The sequence below is a fragment of the Gymnodraco acuticeps genome, unplaced genomic scaffold, assembly GCF_902827175.1.
Source record: "Gymnodraco acuticeps unplaced genomic scaffold, fGymAcu1.1, whole genome shotgun sequence".
NCBI lineage: Eukaryota > Metazoa > Chordata > Actinopteri > Perciformes > Bathydraconidae > Gymnodraco > Gymnodraco acuticeps.
Window position 1 is genome coordinate 2,238,339 of NW_022990042.1, and position 17,610 is coordinate 2,255,948.

Genomic DNA, 17,610 nt, shown 5'->3' on the forward strand with positions numbered 1-17,610 from the left:
ACTTTACATTCAGTATAAAATCACAGAAACACATATACATAGGCTACATCTGATTACAAAGTCTCATCTGTACAGGACGGTAAAATAATAACAGGCACACATATAAATAAATCTATACAGAACAGTATGATAAAATAATCGATGGCAAAAACATGTCACTGTAAATGTCTCCGTTGTGGGATGAATAAATGATTAATTTAATCATCTACACATGTAATCTCACTTTTACACACCAAAATAACGTTAACACAGAGTAAACGTTTGCTAATGGAGAGTCTATTTTGTTCCAATAAAAAGTTCATGACTATCGATACAAAATATATATCAATAAACCTATTGTTCATTTTCGCGGTATTCCCCACACATTGCCAGTACACTATTACTGTAATATTTACACTTACCCATGTCCAAATGGATCCTTGTTGTTGTCTTTGTATTCTTCTTCTTCAGAAGAGTCGAAGAATTCAGGTTCTGAGGCTCTATCTTCACTGCTGCTAGCGAAAAAAATCTCTAGCGAAGTCGGCAACTGTAAAGTTTTTTTTAGCCATTTTATCTGTCTCTCTCTCTCTCTCTCTCTCCTCACAGATGTAAACTGATGGGAGACACGTGGTTTATGTTTTTTTTACTTGGTGGGTAGGCCCTTAGTGATTTCTCGATGTCCATTGGTCATTTCAGACCATGATGGCTGCCGGCCGAGATTTCCTTGACGGACACACAAATCCACCAATCCCACACAGTGTAAAGTCAAGCTGCTTTGAGCGGCCATATTGGCTGCTGTGCCCTGGTTACAGTCTCACAGGAGATACTGCTGGAAAGCTACTCATTCTAATTCTTACTAGATACAACCATGGAGGATTCAAATATAACGCATGCATTTCAGCGTGTCACATTAAATATTGCGGGCCGCCAGAAACATTTCCGAGGGCCGCCATTGGCCCGCGGGCCGCACTTTGAGAACCCCTGGTCTAGAGGGAACACAGGGAACACAGGGATTTTAGCCTTTACATTTTACATTCACAAAAAACACACAGTACAGGAAAGGGAACATCCCAAAAAGCATAATAGGGCCTCCTTAACATGGAGTTACTCTTGCGTCTTTACTTTTGTTCACATACCCATAGCCAACATCCCCGCCTGTATAATTAATCACCCACACCCAACTTCACAGAGCTCAACAATAAGGCCTCTAAAACCGGTAATTAATATAGACTGTATCTCGCCACATAATCACCACCTCATGTGTTGAAGGGCTAACCTAAACTAAAAGGCATGTCCTAGAATTCATAGCTATCGGAAACAAATAGTAATTTCGAGGCTGCACATGGGTAGACTTCGCGTCCTTCAAATCCCCACAATGCTTTGCGCACGGACCAATTTCCCCAAATCTGTGGCGGAAAATGTAAGGCGGGGCCTCTCATATGACGCACACTTGCTAGCCTGTTCCACTCTTCGTTTTCCGAATGCCAGGAAGGATTCTTGCCTAGCTTCTGAAGGATGTGACTCGGAAGACATGTGCTACCAAGCAAGCATCCTCGCAATTGAGAAACGGCCAGTGACAGTTGGCCAGTGTGTGCATCACTTTTTAGTGTCCCCTGATTTTCGTTGTGTTTTTAGCTTCTTGCAGCGTTTTTTTATTTGCAGAGTTTTTGTTTATGCAGCGCTTTTAGTTAACACTGCGCATGTGTTTTTAAGTAGGTGAAGATGTTTCTTTATTTGCATGTGTTTTGGCTCATTCGTGTTTTTTCATTTGCAGTGTTTTTGAAACTGCAGTGCGTTTCTCCTTATGGAAATGTTTTGGACCGTTGTAGCGCATTTGCTCCTGTCGGCCACCGTATTTGTGACCTCTCAAAGCACTTTTGCATTTAGGTGAGCATTCCCGATTTGCACACATTCAGACAGAGGCAGAGGCTGCCGCACAAGGTGCCACTTGCTCATGCAAATTATTCATACAATCTCTCAAACATTCCCTCGGACTTACCTTGACATCCTGAGCAACTTTGGGTTAAGTGCAGTGGCGGTTCTAGAACATTTTACATGGGGGGGCAAAGGGGAGGCAAGAGGTCATGCCAGGGTGGCATAGGAGGGCGGACAGTACGTGGTATTTTATACTGTATATAACCTATTTATTGTTAATTCATGCCCTAACACAAGTGTTCTTAATGCACAAGAGAAACAAGGTGTTCAGACAAACAATCAGGTGCCCTTTGAGTCCCCCAAGCTTACCTCAACCATTTTAAATGAAAGGAAACTACAAAATGTATTTTAAAGCAATGAATTAATGGAACAGGTTGTTTTGCATTACAATGTAAAATTAAATATATATTTTGTTTTAGACAGACACAAAAATTGGTTGTCTTAGACAGACATATTTGCATGTCCTCACTAAGCATTATTACATATTAATTTAATATTAAACAAATCAAAATGGCCAATTATCCCAAAATGTTGCTGCTAATATAATCATATGCTTGTCAACTTTAACTGATCAAAAATCAATTCTGAATAAATACTTGAATTATCTATGAAATTGCAATATTGTCCCTCAGTTTGTTTCAACCCCGTCACGCTATACCATTTACCCTCCTATTAAAATAATGGATCAGTCCATGTGTGATCTGCATTGAGGGAATTACATCACAAAAGTGTCAGTTTATTCTCTTACCTATATTTCAGTTTTTGTATTTTCAGATTAAGATTGACAAGCTCAACATTTCAACTATGTTATATGAATTCATAATAGTAAATAATTGTTTATTACAAAAATAAACAATAGTTTTGCAAAATATTACAATTTTGTAATGTCCTTGATTTCCATGTGGTGCCATATCTTAGCTAAACAAGGTCTCATGCCTACTTTTTGTCAAAAACTTCAACCCTGTTACATTTTTTCAAGGAAATTCCTAGTAATTATTTATATTTTGTGCCTGAGGTGGGAACATGTAAGTAGTCCACTACCAGATGTTATGACCAAACATTTTGGTTTCATTTTTCAAAAGACCCAAAAGGCACCCGATTCAGAGAATACTCAGATTTCTGCATACTGTAAGTACTTAATTATAATTAAGTACACAAATGACATCACCCATCTCTTCAGAGAGCTACAGGTGCTCACACTTTCTAAAGATAAGTTCCTAATACAACCCCACTTCAAAACTTCCAATCTTCCCTTTGAACAACTGGCCTCACTGGATAGGAGTGTGTACTGGTGTTCATGTGTACTGCTCTGTGATGTGTACGGTGCTGTAAGGAATTTCCTCCTGGGGCACAATAAAGTGTAAAGTAGGTCTAAGCCTGCTTCTAGGACAGACAGGTCCACGGGCTAATAAGCGCTACACTGATATGGTCAGCGGAGTTAAATTTGACTTTTTGAGTGATGCAGTCAGTCCCTGCCTTTCCTCAAAGCCAGAAATCGAATTTCTTCATGAAATCACAAACTAATTATCTTTTCCTTTGCGTCATTATATGACGCATGAGAAGCATCTTTTCACAATGTTTCTTTTGTCAGGATACTTTACCCCTACTTTCCATTTGAGTTATTTGAATGTGATAATACTGTTTATCTGCTGCTCTCATCTTAATGCATTTTTGCTCTATTCTCAGGGCCCCTGGCCACTCTGGCAGGTGTGTACCAAGATGTGAAGGGCCAGAGGGTGGAGGCCCTGTGGAGGGAGGCTGTTTCTCTGTGGACTGACGGGCTGATGCATGTCCTCCCTGTGCTGATTGGGAACCCTCAGCTGAGGCCCCTGGCTCAGGCTGGGGTCACCACGCTCAGCGCCGCCCTGGATGTGGTGAGAAATATTTTTTTCCTAGCATCAAATGTTATAGTAAGATTAGCAAATTCTAGTGCTGTCAACGATTAAAACACTTAAATAAAATAATATAGTTCAAACTAGTGTTTACTCGTATTTGGGGGGGAAAAAAACCACGTGTGGTGTGTAATTAAGAAATGTATGACAAACTGCTAATAGAAATCATAGGGTTTTTTACTTTATTATAACATGATATCTGAATTTATGGCATGAAGTCTGACAGCTAAAGCATCGACAAAGCTGATGTCACAGAGAGCCGCTGTGATACCACTCATATAATGTGCGCTACACATGCATGGCATGTTATCTCTGCCGCTATCATACTGTGGGCTCTATCTGTCGGTCCTACAGTGGAGACTGTCTGCTTTCTCCCACTCCTGTGCAACTACAGGAGCATGGTTCAGCAAAGTGCCTTACCTCTGTACTAACCACATCTAAAGCCAACAAGTGCAGTTGCCATTTGTGATGGATGAGGTGTTCCATTGCTCACTGATGTCCAGTGGTCTCCAGTCTGCAGATACATATAGCTCGTGCCGACTTCTCCATTTTGTTTGCCTTTGCACTGCCATGCGATTCATAGTAAACATCTATGCTGGAATTACAGAAGATATTTGAACAACTCGTTAACATTGACAGCCCTGGTAAATTCTATTTCGCTGACTAAAATAATGTGTTGATATTTAAGAACTACAATCTGAGTTAGGTTTTGGGTTACAGTAGGGCAGTGGTTCTCAAACTTTTTCTGTCAGGCCCCCCCTTTGGAGAAAAAAAAAAGTCGGGCCCCCCCAACACAAATAGTCAGGCTCAGTGGCGGCGCCAGAGATTTATTTTGGTGTGCTGTGGGGTAGCTTGACGTTTCATAGAGGGTGCTCAAACATTTAGGGTTTCCCATTAATGTACCGGTCGCTACAGTGAAATTTTCTACTGCAACATTCCCCACGCAAATACACAATGTACCCGCGACTGTTACAATGAAGGCTCGATAATCAGTTCACGGCATATAGGTGTAAGCAGGGGTAAAGTGCTATTTTTATAGGTGGTGTGTGGACCTCACATAGGGCGGTCCGGGGGCAAGCTCCCCCGGGAAGATTTTTAAATATTGAAGTTAAAAGCATCAATCTGGTGCACGTTGAGAGCAAAATGAAGAGATCTATGGATACATCTCTCAACACCCATTTGAAACAGAACTGGAAACAGATTTACTATTTCTTTATGGATATTTTACAAATCACTCCCCTTTTAAACTTTATTCTTTTTTTACTGTCATATAGTATTTCATACCTGTTTTTCATTTATTCTCTTATTTTTTTATAACTATAATGATCATATAAACGTGTGCCTCGGAAATAATTGTTTACATTAATGGTGACCAAAACGTTTGAGACCCACTGAGATAACACTGAGAGAATCCTTTAGCTCACTGAGTCTCTCAGTCTGACAGGATAGGACTCTCCTCCACTTTGTTGTTGAAAAAACTCCTTACAGTATATCCGTTAGCGTAGCTCGCTAGCACCAGAAGCTAACAACTATGATCTCCGGTACCGGTGCGCTCTCTCTCTCTCTCTCTCTCTCTCTCGCTCGTGCACGCACACAAAATGGCTCGTTCCACACACACACAGAGCCGAGCTTTAATGAAACACAGAGACCCAGACGTAATAGTACTGTACTGTATCATATTATTTTCAATCAATAATTTTTCAAAATATGATTTTTTTTTGTTGTAATAACCATTTCCCCCCCTGGTCTCTCGCACCCCCCCTGTCATGCCTCTGACCCCCACTTTGAGAACCACTGCAGTAGGGTAACTTGTTTATGTCGTCTGCATCTAAATATCCAAGTTTCAAAAACCTGAAAGAGCTCTTGACCTGGTGTTGTTAAAACCTGCATAAACTGGGATACTTTTACCACCATAATCTATTTGTAGTGATGCGAAATCCTCTCAAGTTATGTAATAAAAAATTGGTAAATATAAAGTAGAAGAATGTTCATTTTACTTTACTTTAGTTTACACACACACGCACACACATATTTGTGTAGAACAACCTTGAACTAAGCATAGCCCTGGTTACCGTGACAACAAGAAGCCAATTGGACATTTACCCAAGCCATATCCGCTGCCCCCTGCCCTGTCATATGATGATAAACTTGTAAAATGGAATGATGACTGATGGTGTTCTGCGAACCAGGCAGGAAAGCATGCCTACCACTGGGTGGAGACCAGGCTGGCGATGGCTCTGTCTGGGGTCAGGAAACGCCTGGCCTCTGTCTACAAATTCTCCCCCAGGTACTGCACATGTCTCACACAAACATATAGAAAAGCTCCATGAAACCCATTTTTTATTTAAACATTCCTTTCATTCAGTTATGAACAGAGGTCAGTGGAGGGACATATTCTTTCTTGAGTTTTAATTATAATGAAAGAAAGATATAAAACTATATAAAAAATGTGAAATTAAATACTCTGTCTTTAAGAAAAGGTTTAAAAGATAAAAGTGAGATTTAAGAAGAGATAGAGGTTATTGAGTTTCTCTGCCTAGTATTCTTAGATGTGTTGCCTGCTGATAGCACAATTCAAAGCACTGCGGTAGTTAACTCTGGAGGAGATAAAAGCATGAAGGCCTTTCCTTACTCTGCAGAAGAAAATAAGGACTTGAGTTGAAAATAACTACCAGGTTGCGGGACTCTTTTTTGAAATTACAACATTTTAGGATGTCCTATTCTTATTATTATTGAGCCAAGACATAAAGGAAACATTAGTTGTGTCAGATTCTAAGGGACATACAGTTACATATCATTTAAGGTCTATACTTGGCATGGTTTGCACCAGGGATAGCAAGTTAGTGGCAAGAGGACCCAGTATAGAGCCCTGGGGGGCACCCACAAAAGTAAGGATCACGAGAGGCTCCACAAATGACAGATACAAGCAGTAAGTCATTTCAAAACCATGTGTCGTGTGAAGCTTGAAAACCAGATTACATTTTTTCAATGGTAAGATTTTTGTTAAACATAAATAAATCAACTGTGTGGTGACATTTGTATTCCTAAATCTTGGATAAAAACAAAAGCTTGGAGATAGGCCTACAATGTGTAAAAAAAATAGATACTTTTAACCATGGTTTCTTCAAGAAGGGGTAAAAAGTGGCAAAAGACAGGGAGCAGTTAATAATGATAAAATATTCTGACCACCTGCCTAAAATACAGGTTTTAAAGACCAAGTTGGAATGTCCTCTGAATGACAGGTGGATGAGCTAAGGGTTGACAGATTTCCTGATTTTCATGTGCGGCTTTATCTCCAATATTCTGTCATGAAGTAGTTAAAGGACACTTATTATGCAAAATCCACTTTTTCATTTGTATACATACAATTGTGTCCCCTGTGTCCCTCACTGTAGTGAAATTGTATATAAACTCAAACTTCATAGTTGTGTATTTGCTGTTACATTATATATATAAATCTTAAAAAAAGATGTAACTTAATAAGAAAATTATTCCAGTAAGATATTTTTAACCTAGTTGCCTTGTTTTTTTTTTCAGTGAGTGTTCAGTGGTTGTGTCAGTGCCGCTGCCACCGCTCTCCTGGTCCAGGGTGTCCGAGGCTGGACTGGTAGAAATCCTTCTAGAGGAGTGGCTCCTGAGACCCCTGCAGACCCTCGCCACTGTCAGGCCCACAGCTGAACTTTACCGCCTCAAAAGGAAGATGATGGACAGCTCGTTTAAACGTAAGACACATTTTTCAGTAAGAAACGCATTGCAACTTTAGGACTTAGAGGAATACTTTACCCAAAACAATGTGTTGCGACCTGGCTCAAAAGGCCACAACAAAAAGGAGACACAACATGTCAACGGGTAGGTAAAGGTGTTTATTTGCACAACACTGGTCAATTCAACACATTGGTTATACTCATCAGAGCCGGGTGCCTGCAGGAAAACAGAGCGAGACCAGACAGGAGCAGAGAGGCTTTAAAATAGCTGCAGAGCACAAGACCCAGGTGCCCTGAGTTAATGCAATCACTGCAATCAATGCAGCCAAGACAGGACAGCCACACCCTCTCCACTGATGAACCCACACAATCTATGATCAAATGCTCAAAAGGTTGACCAAGGGCTGGAATGGGACTGAGGGGTGCAGGCTTCACCACCTGACTTGGTTTACCAGTGAACTGACATATGTGGCATGCTTTAATATAACTTGCAACATCGCGCTTTAACCGAGGCCAGAAAAAATAGCGTAGGACACGGTCATAGGTTTTTTTTATCCCCAAATGTCCCCCACTATCATGCGCAGTTTGCAATATCACATCACGAAAGCTACTCGGCACCACCACCTGAAAAATTGCCTCCCCCCACAGCATCACCAACACAGGGCACCCACTTACGCACCAGCAAGTCCCCCTGAACAAAGTAACCCTGGGCTATGTCTCTGACCTTCTCTGCCGGCAACACTTCAGTCCACAGAGCAGAAAGAGATGAATCGTCCCTCTGACTCCTGACCCAGTCCTCCTTTGACACCGACGAAGGGAGATCAGGCAGTGAGACCACATGTACCACATTACTTTTGCTACACTCCGAAACATGTGGGTCAGCAGACATTTTACGGCTCTGTGCACGTGTCACCGCACAAACTGGAAACACACTTGGAAACTGCAAACCACTCTCATCTGGCTCCCCAGATGCCACCGGCCTGGAAACCACCACAGGCGGTGGCACACCAGCCCACACAGCACTACCAGCGAGATCGTTGCCCAAAATCATATGTATCCCATCGAGTGGCAACGCGGGACGCACCCCGATAGACACAACTCCCCGCACCAGTTCGCAATCCAGCACTATTGTATGCCGTGGCACAGGGATCAAGCCCATCTCCATGCCCCTCATCAGCACAAAATCCCCCGTTTCTGTCTCTGACGAAAAAGGCAACACTGACTCAACAATGAATGAGTATCTAGCCGCTGTATCACGCAACACCTTAATCGGCACATATTTGTCACTACCGACTACTGATACTACCGCTTCAGTGATGAACGGCTCAAAACCAGAACCCGCATCCGGGTCGGCACAAACCGGCTTCTTATCAGGCACCATGCCCGAGCCTACACCCAACGGTTTTTTATCCACCACGGCAGAACAACACATGGCTGGAGCATGTGGTGACAAACGAGGCTTCCCCTTCGTTTCCAGCAATGGACACTGCTCCTTCCAATGACCCCCACCTTTGCAATAGTGACATTGGTCCACTTTGGCCCCCTCGGGTCGCCCTGTACCTGCAAATCTACAAGAGGAGCCTGGTGAAAACTTTGCACGGGCATCTCCATTGTCTTCTCCACGTTTCCAATCACCCCTAGAATATTTCTCCGCAAAACTGCCCTTATGTGTCAACACAAAATCGTCCGCTAATTCAGCAGCTCTAAACGCGGTGGGAGGTTTCTGTTCATTCACATACGTGGCCACACGCTGAGGGAGAATGTTTTTAAATTGTTCCAAGACAATGAGCTCACAAAGACCGTCAAAACTTGCAACCTTTGCTGCCGCGCACCACCGCTGAAAATGAGAAGTTAAATCACGGATAAACTCCACATGTGTCTGCTTATCTCCCTTGACCCCACTTCTGAACCTTTGACGATACGCTTCAGGAACCAGTTCGTAAGATTTCAACACCGCTGATTTTACTCTATCATAGTCCAAAGTATTTTCGCCACAAATAGCTGAATAGGCTTCCTGTGCTCGCCCAGTGAGTACACACTGAAGTAACAGCACTCTGTCCGAATCTGACCAGTTTCTTGCCTCTGCTATGTGTTCAAATAGAGTGAAAAAAATGTCCGGGTCACGCTCATTGAACTTTGGCACCAATCGCAAGTAAGAAATTATATCGCCACTGCCTGATGCTAACCTAGCACCACCATCCTCCCCTGGAGAAAACTTGCCCTCTCCCATCAGCCGTAATCTAGCATGTTCCACCTCACATTTCATCTTTTCCACCTCCAGCACCTTCTCCACCTCTAAACGCTTCTCTACCTCCTGCTGCTGACCCCTCATCTCCAACTGCAACTTCTCCTGCTCCAACTTCAACTCCAACTGCAATCTCTCCTGATTAAATTGCATGGCCAAAAGCTCCTTTTGCTGTTCGAATGTCAAACCAGCTGTCTGAACCCTGCCACACCAGACTCACTCTTCTGTAACACTCCCCGCTCAAACAAAGATGACACGATGACAGCTTTAATGTCATGTTTCCGCTTGCTCCCTACAACAGCAATTTCATAATGCTCTGCTATTTCGATCAACTGCGCCTTCTGGCAACCATCCAAGAAAGATACTGAGGGCGCATCCACAAACGCTGACAAAGAAGCCATAATATATTGCCTATACCCAATCAGAAAGCAAAGTACTCAACTGTCAACACGCCTGGGCGAAAAGACAAAACCCAACAGAGAATTCCCCCCTAACTGCCTTACCAAAATCTTCCTAATCTCACCTAGTCTTCATGTGGCTTGCGGCGGGTAATTACGCACTGGAACCCGGCGGATTTATGGAGCGACCTGCACGCAGGTAACACCAAGAAATCACGCGGATGTGCCCCCGAGACAGCTGTCCGAAAACAGCTGACACCAACCACGTCGCCACAACACTATGAAAAAAACAAACAGACGGAACCCAAGGGGAAACGCCACTTAAGCCTAGCGGGGAAAATCTCTTTTACAAAAGCGTAACAAACAGCAATATCTTACCTTCTGATTGGCACACAAAACCTGATGCCATGTCAAACACTAAAGCATCCTGAAACCCAAAAGACATGATGTGTCCCCCAAATAGCAGCGCAGAGCCAGCACACAGCTGGACCACAACAATGAATCAGCTGCTCAATGAGCACTACACAAACTTTTTAAATAAATAACCCGTTGGACGAGCCCCCATTTGTTGCGACCTGGCTCAAAAGGCCACAACAAAAAGGAGACACAACATGTCAACGGGTAGGTAAAGGTGTTTATTTGCACAACACTGGTCAATTCAACACATTGGTTATACTCATCAGAGCCGGGTGCCTGCAGGAAAACAGAGCGAGACCAGACAGGAGCAGAGAGGCTTTAAAATAGCTGCAGAGCACCAGACCCAGGTGCCCTGAGTTAATGCAATCACTGCAATCAATGCAGCCAAGACAGGACAGCCACACCCTCTCCACTGATGAACCCACTCGGGCATCACAAATGTCCCTTTGAGTTTTCCATTATATGACCTCTTCCACTTCATTGAGACATTTAAATAGTAAGGTCTCAATGAAAATGCATGTGTTTTAGATCGTGAGCATACAACTGGGTAAATTAGATTTTGTAGGTGAAATATTTCCTTTAATCTTGTAATTCTAATGATGTCTCTCTCTTTCTGTTTTTCTCTTTCAGACCAAGCTCTGTTGGTGGCGGATCAGTTTGTGGTGACATTTGATGGTCATCTGTATGAGCTCCCCCCCTCCTGTGCACTGCTCCTTGCTCAAGACGTCAGCGCTGAGCCTTCATTTACACTGCTGCGCAATACAGACTTCCTTCTCATAGAAATGAATAACAGCACCGTCACCATTCAGCACAATGGACAGGTACGTGTTAATGCTGGGGACTCCAAAGAATTAGAAGAGTGGACTGTGTTTATTCAGAGAACAAAATGAAAACTGCAGCAGACGGATTTCTTTCAACGTGCCTTTAAAAATAAATAAAATACATGTTTGTGTCCTAGGTGAAGGCCAATTGTAACCACGATGTTACGCGCACATTTCACAGTGACAATGGAGTAACTGTCAGAAGAGGGTCAAACATTGTGCAGGTGTCCAATCAGAATGGGGCGTCAGTGTCATGTGACCTGTTGCTTGAGCTGTGCAGCTTCACTCTCGATGGATGGTTGCATGGTAGGTCTAAAACGAAAGATTTGACATGAGTCCTGAGATTAAATATCCTACTGATCCTCATTATTGGGAACAACATGTTTTCTTCTACATAGGTGTGTCCACTGGTCTGTTGGGAACGAATGACAATGAAGCCGGGAACGATTTTCCTTTGCTTGATGGTTCTCAGGCTGAAAACTTGGAGGAGTTCTTCCATAGTTGGCAGGTTGGACAAGTGAGACACTGTCAGTGTTTGTACTTCAATTATATACAATAGACACAACCCTTCAAGAACGTTTTTTTTTTCAGATGAATCTGGATTGTATTCCAGGTGTAACAGAGCACCTCCCTCAAGCAGCCAGCTGTGACTCTTTGTTCTCCTCTCCTGATTCCCCGCTGAGCTCCTGTTTCAGGGTGGTGAGTGCAAACACGCTCGTGCGAGTGAATAATTCTTACCCAGCGGTATGTTATTAATGAGCCTTATCATCGTCTTGTGAGGATGGATGTGGATGTTACACAATTTAAAAACATGTGTCTGGCACAGCGCCTACCTGGCAGATCTAACTGATGCTAATGGATTTCATGGCTAAGATAAAATAATTAGCCGGACATGATGAGCAATGTTAATGTGTCAGAACAAACATGATCCATCTGTACTGAACTCCACTCATAGGGTAGATGAAGCTAAAGAACTTGTGTCAATGAGTGTCAATTTAACTTCTTAGTCCTGCCAGAAGTAATGAAAACCAAATATACATATGTTTATCTAAAGCAAAGTGTGAGACCAGCATCCCAAGGGAGCTTCACGCAATTTCAGTGGAGGCTCAGCGAAGGAAAGTGAAAAAAACATACAGTGTATAGATATTTAAACTTTTTATTTATTTACTCGTTTTGCATACATGTAGTTAGTTCAAAATACATTTACTAGTAAAATATATATTTTACTTACTTATTTTATTTATTTATTTATATTTTCCACACAGTATAAATTCAACAGAAAAAAAGTATGTAAAGAGTATGCCTTCAATCTCAAATCTAGGGTGGCCGACAAGTGCAACCGCGCTACAACGGCCCAAAACATTTCCATTAGGACAAACGCGCTGCAGCTTCATAAACTATGCAAATGTTAAAACACAAATATGCTAAAACACATGCAAATGAAAAACACATTGTCACCAACTTCACAACACATGCGCAGCATTTACAAAATATTCACCAACAACTCTTCAAAGTGTTGCATAAATGAAAAAGCTGCAAAAACAAAATGGAAACAGGGACAAGAACGCTTGTTGACGTTCAGGGATTATTAAACGAGCCAACTGTCAACAAGCGCTCAACAAACGCTGCATATCTGATCTGAGATGTTTCTTCTTTTGCATGTGTTTCTGACCATTGTTACGTGTTTACACCTGCCTAACCCATAGAAGGAGTTTTTAAGCAATGTCAAATGAGTCATTATACTAGCAATAGCCTAAATGTGTGTGATTTATTTTTGAGTGATAGTTCAGAGAGAAGTTGTTCATACTTTCCCAGAATCCCAAACTGATTAAAGTCTTAGCATGTCATCTATTATGTATTTAGTGTAATCTGTGTTATGTCAAACGGCAATATAAGGATATGTTGGTTACATTGTTGAGTGTCTAAGGGTTCGAATAACCTTATCATAATCTCAAAGGCATCCTGGAATTGAGCAAAAGTAAGACAGGGTGAAGGCGCAATTTTTTCCAAACATTGCAAGAGGCCTACAGTCCTTGACTTTGAATCCCCCTGATCTACAATAATAATCTTATAAAAGGGCTTTGCATTGAGCATCACCTGTATGTGATTGTTTCTGAGCTCCATGTTTACAAAGTGTTTTTGTTGTCAGGTGGATCCCGGTCGGTTCTGGTCGGTGTGTAAACTGAGCTCCTGGAGAGCACCCTGTAGATTAGCATCTGCTTTTGTTCACCTCTGCCGGCAGAACTACATACCTCTGGAGGTCCCTGTCCACTGCTGTAAGTCAGGCCATTACACAACCAAGGACGTGACTGGTTAGACTCACACCATGTTCTAAAGTCCGTGATTCTGAACTGCCCTGATATGTTTCTGTTTTTTTATTTAGTGAAAGCATGACCGGACGCGCTGATGAAGAGTGAACATGGCGGATTTGTGATATCTGTTAGCTGCTAAAACTGACACATTTACACTTTTATACCACTGTTTGTGCTACATTACTTATATTTAGGGCCCGAGCACGAGAGTGCTAGGACCCAACGGCGTCCTAGCACGAAGTGCAAGGATACCTATTGTTATTCGTGGTATTATTATTATTATTCCATATTTCAATGCTTATTTTCAGGCCTTTAGGATGCTGAGAAAGTTGTATAATTTTGCACAGATTCCAGAATCGGTGAAAAATTTGATATTCTGGAGTCAATGTGTTCAAATTGTCCAACATGCTCTCTAGCGCCACCTATGGCCATTTCCGTTTTTGGAAAGATGTACAAAGTTGCACCGTAACTCCAAATGACCTGAAATTTTTCACACTTACTCGGGTGGACCTGCTCTACATATAAGGTCCAAGTACCCGTAAGCTCCGCCTACTTTATTTTTTTTTAAATTACCATAATTTGAAAAACAGTTAAATATTCACTTAAATTTCAAATTTTGGTTTTTCAACACCAAACTCAGTATACAGTATCGCCGGAGGGTCAGACACATTATCGTAGGAAATGAGCATGTTCAGTTGATAAATGTGGTCGTCATTACTCTAAATGTCTTCGCAAAAAGGCGGGGCTTAGATAGAAATGCTCATAACTCATCAACAATGTACCAAAAAAACACACATTTTGGTGGTAAGGTTCAGTCTGTATTGGGGAAGAAGCACAAAAAGTAATTTCCATTTTGGACTATAGGGGGCGCCAAAAACATGACAAATGTCTAACTCATGAACTGATGGACGAAATATTTTTCTTTTTTTGTAGACATACTCTGGGGATGAGTATGGACTTATATTTAAAGTGTCACAACGAATGACAAATGTGGGCGTGGCCTGTACTTTTTTTTTTATGACGATGAGCTAAAATGGTTTTCGTTACGCAAAAATTGGTACACGAGTCACAGCCCACGACCTTTTCCATAATGTAAAAAAAAAACGTACATTTTCAAAAAAACTGCTCACTAGCGCCCCCTATTGTGTGGTAGTCGCATATAGTTTCTCAGAACTTCACGAATGTTGACACAGATATTCCTCATGGAATTGCGGACATATTTGTACATACATTCCATTAGCCCCGCCCCCCCAAAAAGTCGGCCATTTTGAAATATGTGCGTTTTTTATGCATTTTAAGCACATTCGTGCGGATTCCTCCTAGGGGAATGATCGGAAAAATTCCAATCCAGGACACGTTCAGCCCCTATCCAATATGATACTTAATGGAGAAGAACATTTTTGATAGCTCAATCGTGGAGGTCGTAAGCTAACAGCGAATACACCATTGTTGACGATTTACATGTCGCAAATTACTCCAAATTACTCGGATATAGTTAATCCGATATTCACGAAACGCTGTATACATATTTCTATTATGATTGCACACATATTTCAAATTGCCTTCCATTAGCCCCGCCCCCCAGAAAGTCGGTCATCTTTTAAAATGTGCGGTTTTCAGCCATTTTACGCACGTTCTTGCGAACTCCTCCTAGGGGAATGATCGGAAAAAATCCAATCCAGAACAAGTTCAGCCCATTTCCAATGTGATGCTAAATTGCGAAGGAATAGTTGATCGTTCAAACGACGACTTCGTAAGCGAACGGAGAACTTTCCATTTTTGACGATTTACATGTCCCAAATTACTCCAAATACTCGCGTATACTTTTTCCAATATTCAGGAAACGCTGTATACATATTACTATTATGATTGCACACATATTTCTAATTGCCTTCCATTAGCCCCGCCCCCCAGAAAGTCGGCCATTTTGAAAAATGTGCGTTTTTCAGCCATTTTACGCACGTTCTTGCAAACTCCTCCTAGGGGAATGATCAGAAAAATTCCAATGCAGGACAGGTTTAGCCCCTATCCAATAGAATACTTAATTCAGGAGCACATTTTTGAAAAATTACTCGTGGAGGTCGTAGGCTAACAGCGAATACACCATTTTTGACTATTCACATGGCGCAAATTGCTCCAAACTGGTCGCATATAGTTTTTCCGATATTCACGAAACGCTGTATACATATTGCTATTATGATTGCACACATATTTCAAATTGCCTTCCATTAGCCCCGCCCACCAGAAAGTCGGCCATTTTGAAAATTGGCCGTTTTTCATGCATTTTAAGGACATTTCTGTAAACTCCTCATAGGGGAATGATCGGAACAATTCCAATCCAGGACAACTTCAGCGCATATCCAATGTCATGCTACATTGAGAAGGAATAGTCCTTCGCTCAAACGGGGAGCTCGTAGGCTAACGGAGAATGTACCATTTTTCACCAATTATATGTCAGATAAGCTACTGAGGCCTGCCTGTTTGCCTGGCACATCAACTCTCACACACACACACACACACACACACACACACACACACACACACACACACACACACCACACACACACACACACCACACACACACACACACACACACACACACACACACACACACACACACACCCTCGCTAACCCTAACCCTAACCCTAACCCTAATGTTTATTTGTAGATATCTCCTAAAGCCTACAGATAAAGTGTGACATGTAGGCCTGTTACATTTGTTATTGAGCGATATATATTATACACACTGTTCTGCTTTCTGCACTGCCCTCAGCAGCTGTTCTCACTGTAACATCACCTAACATCCAGGGGACATGTGATTAGTGAGTAAACAAACTGTAAAGGGCAGAAAGTCTGATGCACATTTGATCATCTCAAATAACTTATAATCACAACGGGAACAGTTTGCAGAGCTGTGCTTCGTTTGACAGAAGTCCAGCCATGCGTCACGCCTCTTTCAAAGGCGTTGGCTGAAATCGTCTCAGGAGAATACTTCAGTGTACCCTCGGTTATAGCTCCTCCAGAGACACTCCTCTCTCCTCTAAATCAGTGCATCTTCGGTTACGGCTCCTACAGACAGCCTCCTCGATAATCGATCCTCGACGAGCCTTTTGAGAAATTTGTTTTCCTTCGACATCCGTTTCCGAGTCGCTGCCGGAGGACCTGGGAGTCTGGGACGCGAAAATTATAGAAATGAGAAACGGCTCATTTCCCAGGACTCGCGCACGTCTGCTTGACGCCGGGACGACCTGCCGCCCTCCCCGACAGGCGCACGGACGCGAGGGCCCGCTCATCACTGCGCGCACAAGTGCGACCGCAGTTTTAATTTGTATTGCATTTTGTTCTTAATTGTATATTTACACATTGTTATACCTCACTATTTAGACATCCAGATATTGGGCCAGGAACGTGAATGTGAACATACTAACTACAGCAAGTTTATTATTAATCACAAGGCCTCATTTTTTATATTTTCTGTGGTCTGTAATACAAACACTGAAAACTATTTTACCCCAAAGTAACTAATCCTAACAAGCAAACTTGGACTATGAAGACATCAACAAATGTTTTTGACAAAGTGCATTACCTGTTGTATGCTATCTTACGATTGTTTATTAAAGACAGAACTAATAGAGAAGAGGGTAAACATACAAAAATTAAGAAAATCAAAATGAAACTTCACCAGTTGATTAAATTAATCACATTTTTTTTGAATTACCGTTTTTTTGCTGTTGATGTTTTCGTTAAATATGCGAATAAGGGATTATCTAATTCTACATTTTGGTGAATTTAGGAGAAATCTACATACATAAATAAACAAAGTTACTCAAATAAACACCTACATGTTGATTTTGGATGTTTTCTTTCACAAGTCTAAAAGAAGACATGTTGAAGAAGAAAAATACCC

At 41.9% G+C, this 17,610-nt stretch overlaps 1 protein-coding gene across 1 annotated transcript in view; it reads left to right on the top strand.

The window, feature by feature from the left end:
• LOC117545615 overlaps positions 1–17,541 on the top strand; it is a 106,015-nt gene extending 88,474 nt beyond the window's left edge. The window contains exons 66-75 of the mRNA XM_034215469.1: positions 3,601–3,788; positions 5,996–6,093; positions 7,344–7,528; positions 11,201–11,391; positions 11,529–11,697; positions 11,790–11,908; positions 11,983–12,090; positions 13,541–13,667; positions 13,775–13,893; positions 17,029–17,541. Coding sequence (XP_034071360.1) covers positions 3,601–3,788; positions 5,996–6,093; positions 7,344–7,528; positions 11,201–11,391; positions 11,529–11,697; positions 11,790–11,908; positions 11,983–12,090; positions 13,541–13,667; positions 13,775–13,785 — 1,196 coding nt within the window. The 3' untranslated portion in view covers positions 13,786–13,893; positions 17,029–17,541. The remainder of the gene's footprint in view (positions 1–3,600; positions 3,789–5,995; positions 6,094–7,343; positions 7,529–11,200; positions 11,392–11,528; positions 11,698–11,789; positions 11,909–11,982; positions 12,091–13,540; positions 13,668–13,774; positions 13,894–17,028) is intronic.
• Positions 17,542–17,610: the final 69 nt, after the last annotated feature.